We start from the raw sequence: 13,868 nt of genomic DNA on the forward strand, positions 1-13,868 counted from the left end.
AGAAAACTAAGAGCATGGCATCTGTTCCCATGACTTCATGGCAGATAGATGGAGAAACAATGGAAACAGTGAGAGACTTTATTTTTCTGGGCTCCAAAATCACTGCAGATGGTGATTGCAGCCATGAAACTAAAAGACGCTTACTCCTTGGAAGGAAAGTTATGACCAACCTAGACAGCATATTAAAAAACAGAGACATCACTTTGTCAAAATAGATCCGTCTAGTCAAGACTATGGTTTTTCCATTGGTCTTGTATGGATGTGAGAGTTGGACTATAAAGAAAGCTGAGCACCAAAGAATTGATGCTTTTGAACTGTGGTGTTGGAGAAGACTCTTGAGAGTCTCTTGGACTGCAGGGAGATCCAATCAGTCCATCCTAAAGGAGATAAGTCCTGGGTGTTCATTGGAAGTACTGATGTTGAAGCTGAAACTCCAATTCTTTGGCCACCTGATGTGAAAAGCTGACTCATTTGAAAAGACCCTGATGCTGGGAAAGACTGAGGGCAGGAGGAGAAGAGGACGACAGAGGATGAGATGGTTGGATGGCATCACCGACTCGATGGACATGGGTTTGGGTAGACTCCAGGAGATGGTGGTGGACAGGGAGGCCTGGTGTGCTGCGGTTCATGGGTTCGCAAAGAGTCGGACATGACTGAGCGACTGAACTGACTGAACTGAAGTGTGTATCTGGAACTGTGGATTAAATTTTCCTTTACTTCTTGAGAGTATTTTTTGCATATATTTTTGTATTTAAACATGTATCATTATAATCAGAGCAAATCTAAAGCTATTTCCATTTTGGATGACAGGGGAGAATGAATACGGTTTGAGTAAGGAATGAGGAATTACAACAAAAGTGAAAAGGATGAGCTTTAACATGTACACTTTTAACATATATTTGCTGTTATTTTTTATTTGCTATTTAATAATTGCAATCTTAGCTCCATTTTAAACTAGTGACATCACTGGATTCACTTAATTTTGTATAGTTTAGATGAAGGAGAAAACATGAGAAATATTGTGTGTAAATTCTTAGGTGATTAGCTATATTTATTTCACTGGTTTTTCCTTCTTCGTTTCAAATAACAGTTCTCAAGTTCTGTGTTAGTGACTAGGTCTTTTGTTTGTACTCAAACATCAAGTTAGAAACTCTCTAGCTTTGCTCTGAGTTATAGTTATTAAACCTATAATTGGAGGCAGTTTTCAGCAGATTGAATTGGGTTGACACTCATGGAATCATTAGAATAGAAGAGACCTTGAAAGCTCTTCTCTGCCTTGAAGCTAGGATCACATTATAGCCAGATGAATTCAGTCTGATTTTTAAAGACTCAAGAGATACCTTCAACTCCTGTTGGTCGCCCATTACATTGTTTAAGAACAGTCACAGGCAGAAAATTCTTCCTTCCATCTATTGGTAATCTGAGTTCTTCATGGTATACTTGAAGGCCATTTCCTCTTGTTCTGTCATCAGAAAGGATGAGGAACAGCTGTTTACCGTCTTCTTCAGTACTTAAAGGCTTATTAAATCTCTTTACCACTGCTTTCTTTTCCATTTCTTTTTAGCATTCTTTGTCCTCTGAACTCTATGCAGATATTCTTTTGCTGAACAACCCTGACCTGGGTATAAACTTGATCAGAGCTGAAAATACAAGGATTACTGCACTGTTTCTAAGTACCACATGGGTTATCATTTAATCTGTATTATTTGAAATGTTATTTTCTATGAAATTACCTTGTTCCTGCTCTCATTTTTGTTGTGTTTTTGACATTTATTCTTAAATTCCTTGTTTTCCCATCCAGAAATATTTTATTTTGAATATTCAGTGTTTTCTGTATTTAGTTTTTACCCTTTTAGTTTTTTTTTAATTGGAGGACAATTAATACAGTGTTGTGTTTGTTTCTGCTGACAATAATCAGCTATATGTATACATTGTATATACATATATCCCCTCCCTCTTTAGCCTCCCTCCCACCCCACCCTCCAGTCCAACCCCTCTGGTTATTACAGAGCACAGAGCTGAGTTACTTTCCTTCGAGAAGTCCTCAACTACTTTTAAATGAATATATTGCATGAAATAATTTGTTTTAGTCTTTAAAATAGAGGTTTATCCATTGTCTGTGTGTAGGCACATATCAAGTATATTCAATTTCTGCTAGTCTGCCTTCTTTATATATATGAGGGATTAAAGTTAGTACTGTCTCTTGTTAGCTGATATAAATATTGTAGAAAAAAGTATAAATGATAGAGAATTTTATGTTTTGTCCTATATACCTAAATTTAAAGTCTATAGTGTTTTATATATCTCCTTGGAAATTTCAAGTTGGATGCTTTCATTTATTTTATAAGTACATACATTTAAGTGTGTGTGTATATTTGCTGGATTATAAGATACAACTTGGTATATGATGTTCTTGCTATGGAGCATTTCATAATCTATTTTCAAAGAACAGATTAGGTAAATCACTTAATCCCAAAACGAGATCATGGTTGCTATTATGGTAATATTAACAAAGTGCCAGAAACAGGCTACAGTTACCCTTGTTTCAAATTTCTCTCACAAATGTGTTCTTTTGGAAATAAGCCAAAGATGTGAATAAGTTATTACATTTAGGCATTTAGATGTTTTAAAAGCTTTTTTGCTTTGAAATCCAATTTTGGTCCTTTTCTCAGTGTATAAACTACAAATGCTAATAAACAGTAAGTTCTAATTATTTGTTTACCAATATAAAACTTTAAATCAATGAAAACATTTTAAAGTTATTTTTTAAGTTGGAATTATTTATTTTTAATTAATTTTTATTTAAAATGATTTTAATTGTATTTTTCTTGGAAAAAAATTGAAATCATCTTAAGTATTATATTGAATAATGCTAAGAAAACCCCACACGATATATTAATTGGTTTGTTTATTTACATTTTAGGTTTGAAAAATGTGTGAGTGCTAAGGAAGCTGTAGAGACTGATCTTTATAAACGGTTCATTCTGGTGCTGAATGAGAAGAAAGCAAAGATCAGAAGCTTACATAAATTGTTAAATGAAGTTCAAGAACTGGAAAAGAACATCGAACATAAGATGTATTTTTGACCTTTCTGTTTTGGGGTGGCAGAAGCATACATTTTAGTGGAATTTCTTCCCAAACTTAATGAAAGTTAGATGCAAACTTTTTAGTGACATATCATAGCCTGGGGTTGGATGCTCTGGTTGTTAGTTGCAGTGGACTGGAGAATACACAACATAAACTCTCCATTATCTGCCCAACAGTCACACCTACACTAAATCATAAAACTGCCATGAGACTGATAAATAATAGTAGTTTGATTCTTTGGCATTACTAAGGAATATATTAATTAAAAACTTTCATCTTCTGCAGAACCACAAAGGTTGGGCACACATTTGTAATCCTGATATCTAAGTAGTTGTTAATTTTAGGATCAAATGGCTCTGAGTATGAATATGTACTTGATTTTTAAGGAAGAATCATAGGTGGCTTATGGCTGATATGGCTGGGACAATTATAATTACTTTAGGCATTAACTGATACAGGTTTGGGTCTGTTATCCTGAATCTGAGAGAAAGCACAAATTTACTAATGGCATAATATAAAGAATATAACATTTAGTATCAGATGTTCCTAGTTCAAGTGTTGATCTGGTACTGATATCTAGTGATACTTTGTCCTTTAAACTCTCTCTGCCTTACTTGACTATCTTCATAATAAGAGTAAAGGGAGCCATGTCAGAATTTGGGGGAGACCAAATGAGTTCTGCTCAAAGGCAGAACTGCTTTGAGATCAGTAAAGTACTGACCACTCTGTGACACACAGAAGGTAATTTAGGAGAGTAGTATTGTGATTTGACAGATGAATAATAAGTGATAATAAACTGATTCAAGAATTAATTACAGTGAGCACTAAACAACATTTACATTAGGTAAAAGAGAAACTTGCTCTTGAGAGTTAACAAATGGTCTTTAAAGTGCTTTCTTAATTACATAATTTCAATATATATTTATTTAATTATAATGTTTTTCCAAGGATATTTTCTATAAATACTTACTGGTGAATTTGATGCCTGGCCAAGAATGAACCAATAATTTATAATTCCACCTTTCTCTCTTTCTAGGGAAACTCCAACATGTTCTGAAATGACTACTGACAGAGATGCAATCTATGATGAAAGTACTGATGAGGACAGTGAAATCCCATCTAATCCTTCTGTGTTAACTCCAGGTAAAGTAAATACATATATTTCTTTTGATGAATACCTCACTTGGGCTTATTTCTTATTATGGTAATAAACCATAAAGAAAAATGTTCTGAAAATAATTTTTTCTGCAAACATTTTTCAGGGTTTTTACTCTAAAACCATGGCTACTTAATGTTAAAAATTAATATTCATTATAAAATGTAGCAACTCATTGGCAACAACAAAACAAACAAGCATGCACACACATATACATACACGTGTACGCCAAGGTATAATGTTTCTTATTAAGCATAGATGGGTAAGTGGTAAGCAAGATATGACTGCATGATAAATATCTCCAGCTGAAAGCTGGCTTCCTTTAACATTTGAGGTCTTATCAGGCTAGAGCTACGTGAAGGAGCAGGGTGATCTACAATGCTTTAGATTATTCTGAGATTAAGTCCTTCTCTCACTATTCAGATGAGATCAGGCACTTTCAGGGTGGTCAGGTGGTATGGCTGTTGACTTCTCTTACTATTCAGAAAAGTGCTATAATAGAGGGAGGTGGGTTAAGAAAAAAGATGAGAAATGGCAGTTTAAAGTACTTGAGCCTTACTTAATCCAACAGACCAGCAGCTTTTTAAACTCATGGATTATTTTTCTAGAATTTTATCGATTTCCTAGAGGCAGGATCCCCTGAACTCATCTTATACATACAAGGTTCTGATATAAATGTTTGGATTCATTTATTTAGCAAATATATTTTTGAGTGTTTATTATATACCGAGAACTTTTCTATGTAGTAAGGGTGCAAAACACAGAAAGTTCCTCTTTCATGGAGTTTAAATTCTAGACAGGAAAACAGATAATAACAAGGTAAATAAATTTAAGTTTGTTGGGTAGTGATAAATGCTGAAGAGAAAAATAAACCAGGGAAGGATAATAAAAGGTGTCAGGGTGGAAATAAGAATGAGGGTTGTGATTTTAGCTAAGAGACCAGAAAAGACCTTGGTAAAAAGGTAATAAGTCTACCTGTGGGAAGAGCATGCCAGGCAGAAACAGCAGTTAAGTACAGAGGCCTTGATGTGTGAGTTTGCCTGATGTGTTGAAGCAGTAGCATGGAGAGCAGTACGCATAAAGTGGAAAGATGAAGATAGGAAGAATTAGGAGATGAGGGAGGCCAGATTGTGTATAAGGTCTTACAGGCCATTGTAAGGATTTCAGTTTTCACTCTGAGTGATACTGGAAACTGTTGCAGAGTTTTAAACAGTCAAGTGACATGATCTGACTTGTTTTAATAGGATTAATCTGTTGTGTTGAGAATAGGGTCCTCACTATAGGAGGATCAAAATGGAAAGAAGATATAACAGACAGAAAGCTAGTTTAACAATGAGTGAAGGATTAGAGGGGCTTAGACCTGAGTGAAAGCAGTGAAGATGATAAATGAAGGGAAGATTCTAGAAATGTTTAGAGGCAGCAAGATTTGCTGTAAAAGTGAGTTAGAAGGGAAAGACAGCAATGATGGTAAGCTTTTTGGAATGAACTACTGAAGGCAAGCAATTGGGAGAGCTACCAATTTGGGAGAGGTTGTAAGAGGAAGGTCAATTTCAGAAACATTAATTCTGAGATATTCAGTAGGGAGCTGGTCATAAAAATTTGGACTTTGGGGGAGGGCTCCCTGCTGACATGTAAGTAAAAATGGTATTTAGGGCTTGCTGAGATCTCAAGGGAGTTAGAGAAGACAAAAGATCAGTGGTCCAAGAATGCGATACTAACGCACTTGAGTGTGCAGAGGTGGGGAAGATGAGGAGACCAACAAAGCGGAATGAGGGGACCGCAAATATTGTAGGTGTGGTATCTTGGAAGCCAAGTCAAGAAAGTTATTTCAAGGAGTAGACAGTGATTAGCTGAGTTAAATGCTTCAAACTGAGCAAGGATGATGAGGATTGAGCACTGACTGCCATATTAAGCAACACAGATGTTATAGGGGATCTTAATAAAACATTTTCAGTGGACTGGTAGGAAATGGAAGAGAATAGGAGATTCAAAAGGAATGAGAAGAGAGAATTGGAGAAGAGATAGCAAGTATAAGTAACACTTTTAACAAGTTTTACTATTAAAAAAGAGGAAAGACCCAGGTCAGTAGCTGAAGAGGGGGGTGAGATCAAGAGGGTATTTTTTTTCTTAGATGAGAGAAATAATGTCATATTTGAATACTGATGGGCTACAAAAGGAGAGAGGCGGAAAAAAATGTCCAGGCAGTAGACAGAAGTAAGAAATGCTGGAATATTGTCTCTAAGTAGATGAGATGGGATCAAATACACAAATGGCAGGATTTATTTAGCTGGGAGCTTGGCTGCTTCTCCCAGTGACAGGAAAGAAGGTAGAATAAATGGATAAAGACAAAGGAAAGTGTCTGCTTGTATTCATGGACATATACTGGTGTTGATTAATGTAGTTGATTGATTAATTTGAATTAGATCACACAATCACACACAAATTCTCATTTTCACATGAGAGTAAAATTTCTTTTCATTTGGAGGCTGTGCTTGGTTTACATTAGTGGCCCATTTAAAATGAAATCTCTTTTTTAGAAATAATCAAATGTAATTGAAAGTTCACAAAGAGAATTTATACTCTTTCCATTTGAACATTCTGAACTTTTGTTAAACACAATGGCCTTTGATTTTGTTCCCTGTTCAAAGTATCTCACAAACCTTTGATGTAGATGAAAATTATTTTTGAAGAGAAAATATATGGTTAAATAGGGTATATGAGAATAGGGTTCTTTATGTGTTCAGTCTCTTTTAAGCAAAGCTTTAAGCTATAATTGTACTATTTTAAATTTGGCAAAATTTCTCCTCTTCAAAAATGTTTAGATCATTGCATATTTTTTATATATTTTATGTTATTTTTTCTTTAACTTATATCTTGTTCACTACATATTTGACCATAGGTCTCTGATTCTCTCTCTCTCTTTTTTTTTTTTTTTGCATTTAACTTGCTTTTGACAAGTTTTAATTAAGAGCATTTTTATTAGAAATTTTAACTGTTCTTATCTCTCTGTTTCTTTAAGAAGTATTCATGAAACTTAAGTTTGCTTTAAAGAAAAGTGAATCTTGGATCAAAAGTGCTTGATATGTCATTAAGCACTAGACTACAAAGATATGAGGAAAAACATTTTATATGTTAAACAATAAAATCAGCCTCAAAATATACCAGATTTCCATAAACTATTCTTTTATGGTGACAAAATATATTCTTAGTCCATGGGATTTTCTTTTATCTAGCTTAGTCTTTTGATATTTTGTAAATTATTATTGAGTATTGGGGGAGAACAGTAGAATTTCTTCCTTATTCTGCCATCTTGACAATAACTTCTTAGAGTATAAATAAATACATGAATTTATGTTAGATATTGCAGGTTCATGTATGCTTTCTATACAATAAAAACAAGAGGAAAACAAATCAATGGAATTTAATACATTTGTCTTTCAGAAAACCATTTCTTTAAATGGCTAAATGTGTAACTTGATAATAGTTTTTTATTATGTAAATATATTTTCATCATTAATTATTAAAATCACCAGATTTCCTCATGAGTTGTTTATATTATTACCTCATTCCTACAGAAGTTTAGTGACACCAGAATCATCTAGTGATTCCACAACATTCATTCAAGTAAAAGATTTCTTTATGCATATACTCAGAAGTAGGGTAGGAGTATCATAGTTTGTAGGAAACTGATAGGCAACATTTCTATCAATAAGCAATCTGTTTTATTACTTTTTTCCTCCAAAGTTTTTAAATTTTCCTCATTGTTAGGATTGTTGAGGAAATAACTAGTGACAAGTAGTCCAATCTAATAAATGACATCATGTTCATATGTACCATACCACATTTAAAGATTTAAGAAAAGCCTTTAAAGTGTTCATCAACAGTTTATTAACTAACAGGAGATCTCTGAAGTATTCTGAAATTTGAACATCACAATTGATACCACCCCATGACTACATTTTATATTTTTCTGCAATAAAATTTGCTTTCTCTATGTTCTAATTTCCAAAATCTCTAGAGAGCAGTGGTTTTATAGACTTTATTATTTCCTACACTGTGACTGCATACTAAGCCCTAGGTTTGTAGGTTATCACTTTATTTCAGATTAATATTATGATAGATAAGCTAGGTGCTGTGTTCCCTATTTATAACTCAGTTCTTGGATTGCAAAGGAGGATAGGTCATTTCACTCTCTTCCAGTGGGTATTAGTTCCTTGTGACATTGAGACTCCTGGTTAGTCTGGATTTTTCCTACCTCCAGAATTGTTTCTGTTTTTTAATTCAGTGGAAACCTACTGGGTTATTATAGGTGTTATTAAACAATCTTCTCTACAGGAAACCCTCTTACTTTAGTTACCATTCAAGGTAACACCTGATGTCCATTGCTATGTAGAAACTTCAAGTTGAATTAGGTCCAGTGAATAAAAAATCTCACCAAAATATCCAGTGATTTAAGCATAATTGATATAGCATCTTCAGTTCAGTCGCTCAGTCGTGTCCGACTCTTTGCGACCCCATGAATTGCAGCACTCCAGGCCTCTCTGTCCATCACCAACTCCCGGAGTTGTGGTGGTAAGAAATCTGATCTGAGAATGCACTCTAGGACAAGTGTTGGTTGATACAGGTAATGTTAATTGCTGACAGAAACTCTACCTAAATTCTTTTCAACTTGGTCTCTTCAATCCAAAGTGAGTTCTTAACCTCTGGTTCTTTTTTTGTCTTTTTAGGAATTTCATTTATTTATTTACTTTTGGCTGTATTGGGTTTTCACTGCTGTATGAGCTTTTCTCTAGTTGTGGAGAGCAAGGGCTACTCTCTAGTTGTAATGCACAGGCTTCTCATGATGGCTTCTCTTGTTGCAGAGGACAATCTCTAGCAAACTTTAGTAGTTGCAGCTCCAGGCTCTAGAGCACAGGCTCAGCAGTTGTGGTACATGGGCTTAGCTGTTACACGTTATGTGGGATCTTCCCGGATCAGAGATCCAACCCATATCTGCTGCACTGGTAGTCAGATTCTTTACTACTGAGCCAACAGGGAAGACTTTAACCTCTGATTTTTTAAAGAATGTTTAGTTGGGGGATCTTTGAGCCCTTTGGAATTATATGTAAAATTATATGTATATCAGTTCAGTTCAGTTCAGTCGCTCAATCATGTCCGACTCTTTGCAACCCTATGAGCTGCAGCACGCCAGGCCTCCCTGTCCATCACCAACTCCTGGAGCCCACCCAAACTCATGTCCATTGAGTCTGTGATGCCATTTAACTATCTCATCCTCTGTCGTCCCCTTCTCCTCCTGCCCTCAATCTTACCCAGCATCAGGGTCTTTTCAAATGAGTCAGCTCTTCGCCTCAGGTGGCCAAAGTATTGGAGTTTCAGCTTCAACATCAGACCTTCCAATGAACACCCAGGACTGATTTCCTTTAGGATGGACTGGTTGGATCTCCCTGCAGTCCAAGGGACTCTCAAGAGTCTTCTCCAACACCACAGTTCAAAAGCATCAATTCTTCGGCCCTCAGCTTTCGTCACCGTCCAACTCTCACATCCATACATGACTACTGGAAAAACCATAGCTTTGACTAGATGAACATTTGTTGACAAAGTAATGTCTCTGCTTTTTAATATGCTATCTAGGTTGGTCATAACTTCCCATCCAAAGAGTAAGCATCTTTTAAATTTCATGGCTGTGATCACCATCAGCAGTGATTTTGCAGCCCAGAAAAATAAAGTCTGGCACTGTTTCCACTGTTTCCCCATCTATTTCCCATGATGTAATGGGACCAGATGCCATGATCTTAGTTTTCTGAATGTTGAGCTTTAAGCCAACTTTTTCACTTTCCTCTCTCACTTTCATCAAGAGGCCCTTTATTTCTGCTTCACTTCTGCCGTAAGGGTGGTGTCATCTACATATCTGAGGTTGTTGATATTTCTCCCGGCAATCTTGATTCAGCTTGTGTTTCCTCCAGCCCAGCGTTTCTCATGATGTACTCTGCATATAAGTTAAATAAGCAGGGTGACAATATACAGCCTTGACGTGCTCCTTTTCCTATTTGGAACCAGTCTGTTGTTCCATGTCCAGTTCTAACTGTTGTTTCCTGACCTGCATACAGGTTTCTCAAGAGGCAGGTCAGATGGTCTGGTATTCCCATCTCTTTCAGAATTTTCCACAGTTTATTGTTATCCACACAGTCAAAGGCTTTGGCATAGTCAATAAAGCAGAAATAGATGTTTTTCTGGAACTCTCTTGCTTTTTCGATGATCCAGCGGATATTGGCAATTTGATCTCTGGTTCCTCTGCCTTTTCTAAAACCAGGTTGACCATCTGGAAGTTCACGGTTCACGTATTGCTAAAGCCTGGCTTGCAGACTTTTGAGCATTACTTTACTAGCATGTGAGATGAGTGCAATTGTGCGGTAGTTTGAGCATTCTTTGGCATTGCCTTTCTTTGGGATTGGGATGAAAACTGACCTTTTCCAGTTCTGTGGCCACTGCTGAGTTTTCCAAATTTGCTGGCATATTGAGTGCAGCACTTTCACAGCATCATCTTTCAGGATTTGAAATAGCTCAACTGGAATTCCATCACCTCCACTAGCTTTGTTCGTAGTGATGCTTTCTAAGGCCCACTTGACTTCACATTCCAGGATGTCTGGCTCTAGGTGAGTGATCACACCATCGTGATTATCTGAGTCATGAAGATCTTTTTTGTACAGGTCTTCTGTGTATTCTTGCCACCTCTTCTTAACATCTTCTGCTTCTGTTAGGTCCATACCATTTCTGTCCTTTATTGAGCCTATCTTTGCATGAAATGTTCCTTTAGTATCTCTAATTTTCTTGAAGAGATCTCTAGTCTTTCCCAATCTGTTGTTTTCCTCTATTTCTTTGCATTGATTGCTGAGGAAGGCTTTCTTATCTCTCCTTGCTATTCTTTGGAACTCTGCATTCAGATATATAGATAGATAGATAGATAGATAGATAGATAGATATAGACATAGCATCTTAGTGACAAAACATTATAAAGCAACAGTTTGCCCAAGTGCCCTTTCAATTGCCCCAACAATATCTGATCTAACCTAAGAAATAATTTAGGATTATGCAGATTTTTATGTTGTTTCCTTTATATTGCAATCATTTTCAATACTGTATTAAAAGTAGAATTATGTGAAAACAGTTTTTAAATGTATATGAATGTTCTAGAAATTTTAAAAATTATCGTATTTATTAGTCTTAACATAATTCAAATTGTGTGTGAATATTTAGTGGAAAAAATTGGATTTATTTTATAGAAATTGGATCTTTATGTGAAGTATTTTGAAAACATGGTTAACTGGCTCCTACTTAACCACCACAAGAGGAATTATTTTAATGTCTCATTAATTATGTTTAATATTATTTGAAACTTATTTTAATGGATAATCAATATTTTTAAATTATTGTTATTTCTAATAGAAATTAATAAATTTCTTACATTTAGAGAATAATTAAATCAACCTTACCAAAAGTACAGATGAGAAATATACTTATTCTAGAATGTTTTTGCTTTCTACACTTTGAATTAAAGGTCCACAGCCATGAAAATAAGCTTTCTTACCACTTTCTCCATAGTTATTAGCCTGAGATTTAGCACATTATTTTAATTAGTCTTCCTTCATATCCAATAGGAAGGTCCCTGTATAACTGCTATCGGTAATTCAGGCTTTTGCTTAGTTGGTGGGCTTCCTGAAAGGAAGTGTGATTATAGAATGGCTTTTTTGAAAATAAATGAATGGCTGTGTCAAACAGTTGATGAATACTGATATAGTAGCTTTTAAAAATAGAACAGAATCCAAAATTTCCAACTATCAAAGAGCTCGTTGCTTTGAACACTGAATGTCCACTCACAGAAGGGATAACAACATGTCCTGCCAAAGAGATTACTCAGAATTCAGCTTTAGAATCGTAGATTATGCCCTTAATATTCTCCAGCTTATTTATCATAGACACATTTGTTTCTAAACTCTAAATAAAAAGCTTGATTTAGAAGAACCTATCACAAAACTGGAAAATCAGTTTGCGTGTATTTCCTACAATCATGGGCTCTTATTCATAAACAACCTTGTGGAAGAATGATGACATAATTTGAGGAATATAGATCTAATATAGTTATAGATCTTCTATTATTAGTACAAGCCCATCATTTTTCAGAAGAGACAGAAACCTAGAAAAGTTGAGTACATTACTGTTGGTCACACAGGAGAAAATAATGAGAAAGTAATTGCCCTCTGTAATGATTGACTGCCTACCTTCTCACATTTCTTTTTGAGATATTATAAAAACCCTGGAGAATGTGCTAGCACTAAGGAAATTGTCATTGATGCAATATAATAATGAGAACATGTTTTTCTTCTAAAGAGAAGAGAAATCCTATTTAAGCATAAATTTTCCATAGAGATAGTCAGTATTATTAAATAAGCAAGGCTTTATGCAATAAACCTTTTGGAGAAAATTCCAGAATGTACATATTTCTATTGAGGTCATCCTTTGTATATATTTTTTTAAATTGAGATACATTTGACATGTAACCTTGTGTAAGGTACACAGTGTGTTCATTTGGTACATTTATAATTACAATGCAACTACCACTGAAGTGTTAGCTAACACCTCTATCATGTCACATATCTAAATATCATTTCTTTTTTCTGGTAAGAACAATTAAGATCTAGTCCCTTCGCAAATTTGAAGTTTTTAATTCAGTATTATTGATTCTAATTATTATGCTGTGCATTAGATCACCAAGACTTACTGATCTCCTAGTTGTAAGTTTGTACCATCAGCAGTATTTCCCCAGTTTCACCCCCATCCTCTAGTAGCTGTCATTTACTCTGTTTTTATGAGTTTGGGTGTTTTAGGTTCCACATATAGGTGAAATCATACAGTGTTTGTCTTTTCTGACTTACCTCACTCCCTGTGCATTTTCATTGCTTTAGACTTTGACTTAGTATTTTATTTATTTGAGAACTCTCAAATGTACCAAAGGTTTTTAGCAAATCTATGATAACTTCTCTGTATCCCACTATTAAAATGTAACTTTGATATAACTTCCTAGTGATAGCATATGGTGAAGGTCGTCAGATTCATGATCTCTGAAGGAGAGAATTTCACTTCGGGACCAAAGACATGGCTTCAGTCACTCAGAGCTTTGTGTGGCAAGTTTTATTACAGTGGAAAGGGATTAGAGAAAGCTTCTGACATAGACATCAGAAGGGGGTGCAGAGTGCCCCACTTGCTAGTATTATCAAGGCCTTATGTACTTTTTCAATTAGTTACTGACAATAGAAAGGTCTTACCAGACCCACTCCCACAACATACATACTCTTGAACAAGGTGAGTTGATTTTTTGTATAATCATTAGCTCTGGGCTTAAAAGAAGTACAGTTCAGTTCAGTTCAGTCACTCAGTTGTGGCTGACTCTTTGCGACCCCATGGACTGCAGCACTCCAGGCCTTCCTGTCCATCACCAACTCCCGGAGTTTACTCAGACTCATGTCCATTGAGTCAGTGATGCCGTGCAACCATCTCATCTTCTGCGTCCCCTTCTCCTCCTGCCTTCACTCTTTCCCAGCATCAGGGTCTTTTCCAGTGAGTCAGCTCT

General features: G+C 35.5%; 1 protein-coding gene across 10 annotated transcripts in view; it reads left to right on the forward strand.

The window, feature by feature from the left end:
* XRCC4 (X-ray repair cross complementing 4) overlaps nt 1-13,868 on the forward strand; it is a 376,104-nt gene that overhangs the window by 125,886 nt on the left and 236,350 nt on the right. For all 10 annotated transcript variants that reach the window (XR_014057555.1, XR_014057554.1, XR_014057556.1 and 7 more), the window contains exons 5-6: nt 2,924-3,076; nt 4,124-4,230. Coding sequence is in view for 7 of the 10 variants with exons in the window: in XM_081503924.1 (XP_081360050.1) it covers nt 2,924-3,076; nt 4,124-4,230 (260 nt within the window). In the remaining 3 variants the exon portion in view is untranslated. The remainder of the gene's footprint in view (nt 1-2,923; nt 3,077-4,123; nt 4,231-13,868) is intronic.

The sequence above is a fragment of the Giraffa tippelskirchi genome, chromosome 6, assembly GCF_054371585.1.
Source record: "Giraffa tippelskirchi isolate mGirTip1 chromosome 6, T2T-mGirTip1v1.2.pri, whole genome shotgun sequence".
NCBI lineage: Eukaryota > Metazoa > Chordata > Mammalia > Artiodactyla > Giraffidae > Giraffa > Giraffa tippelskirchi.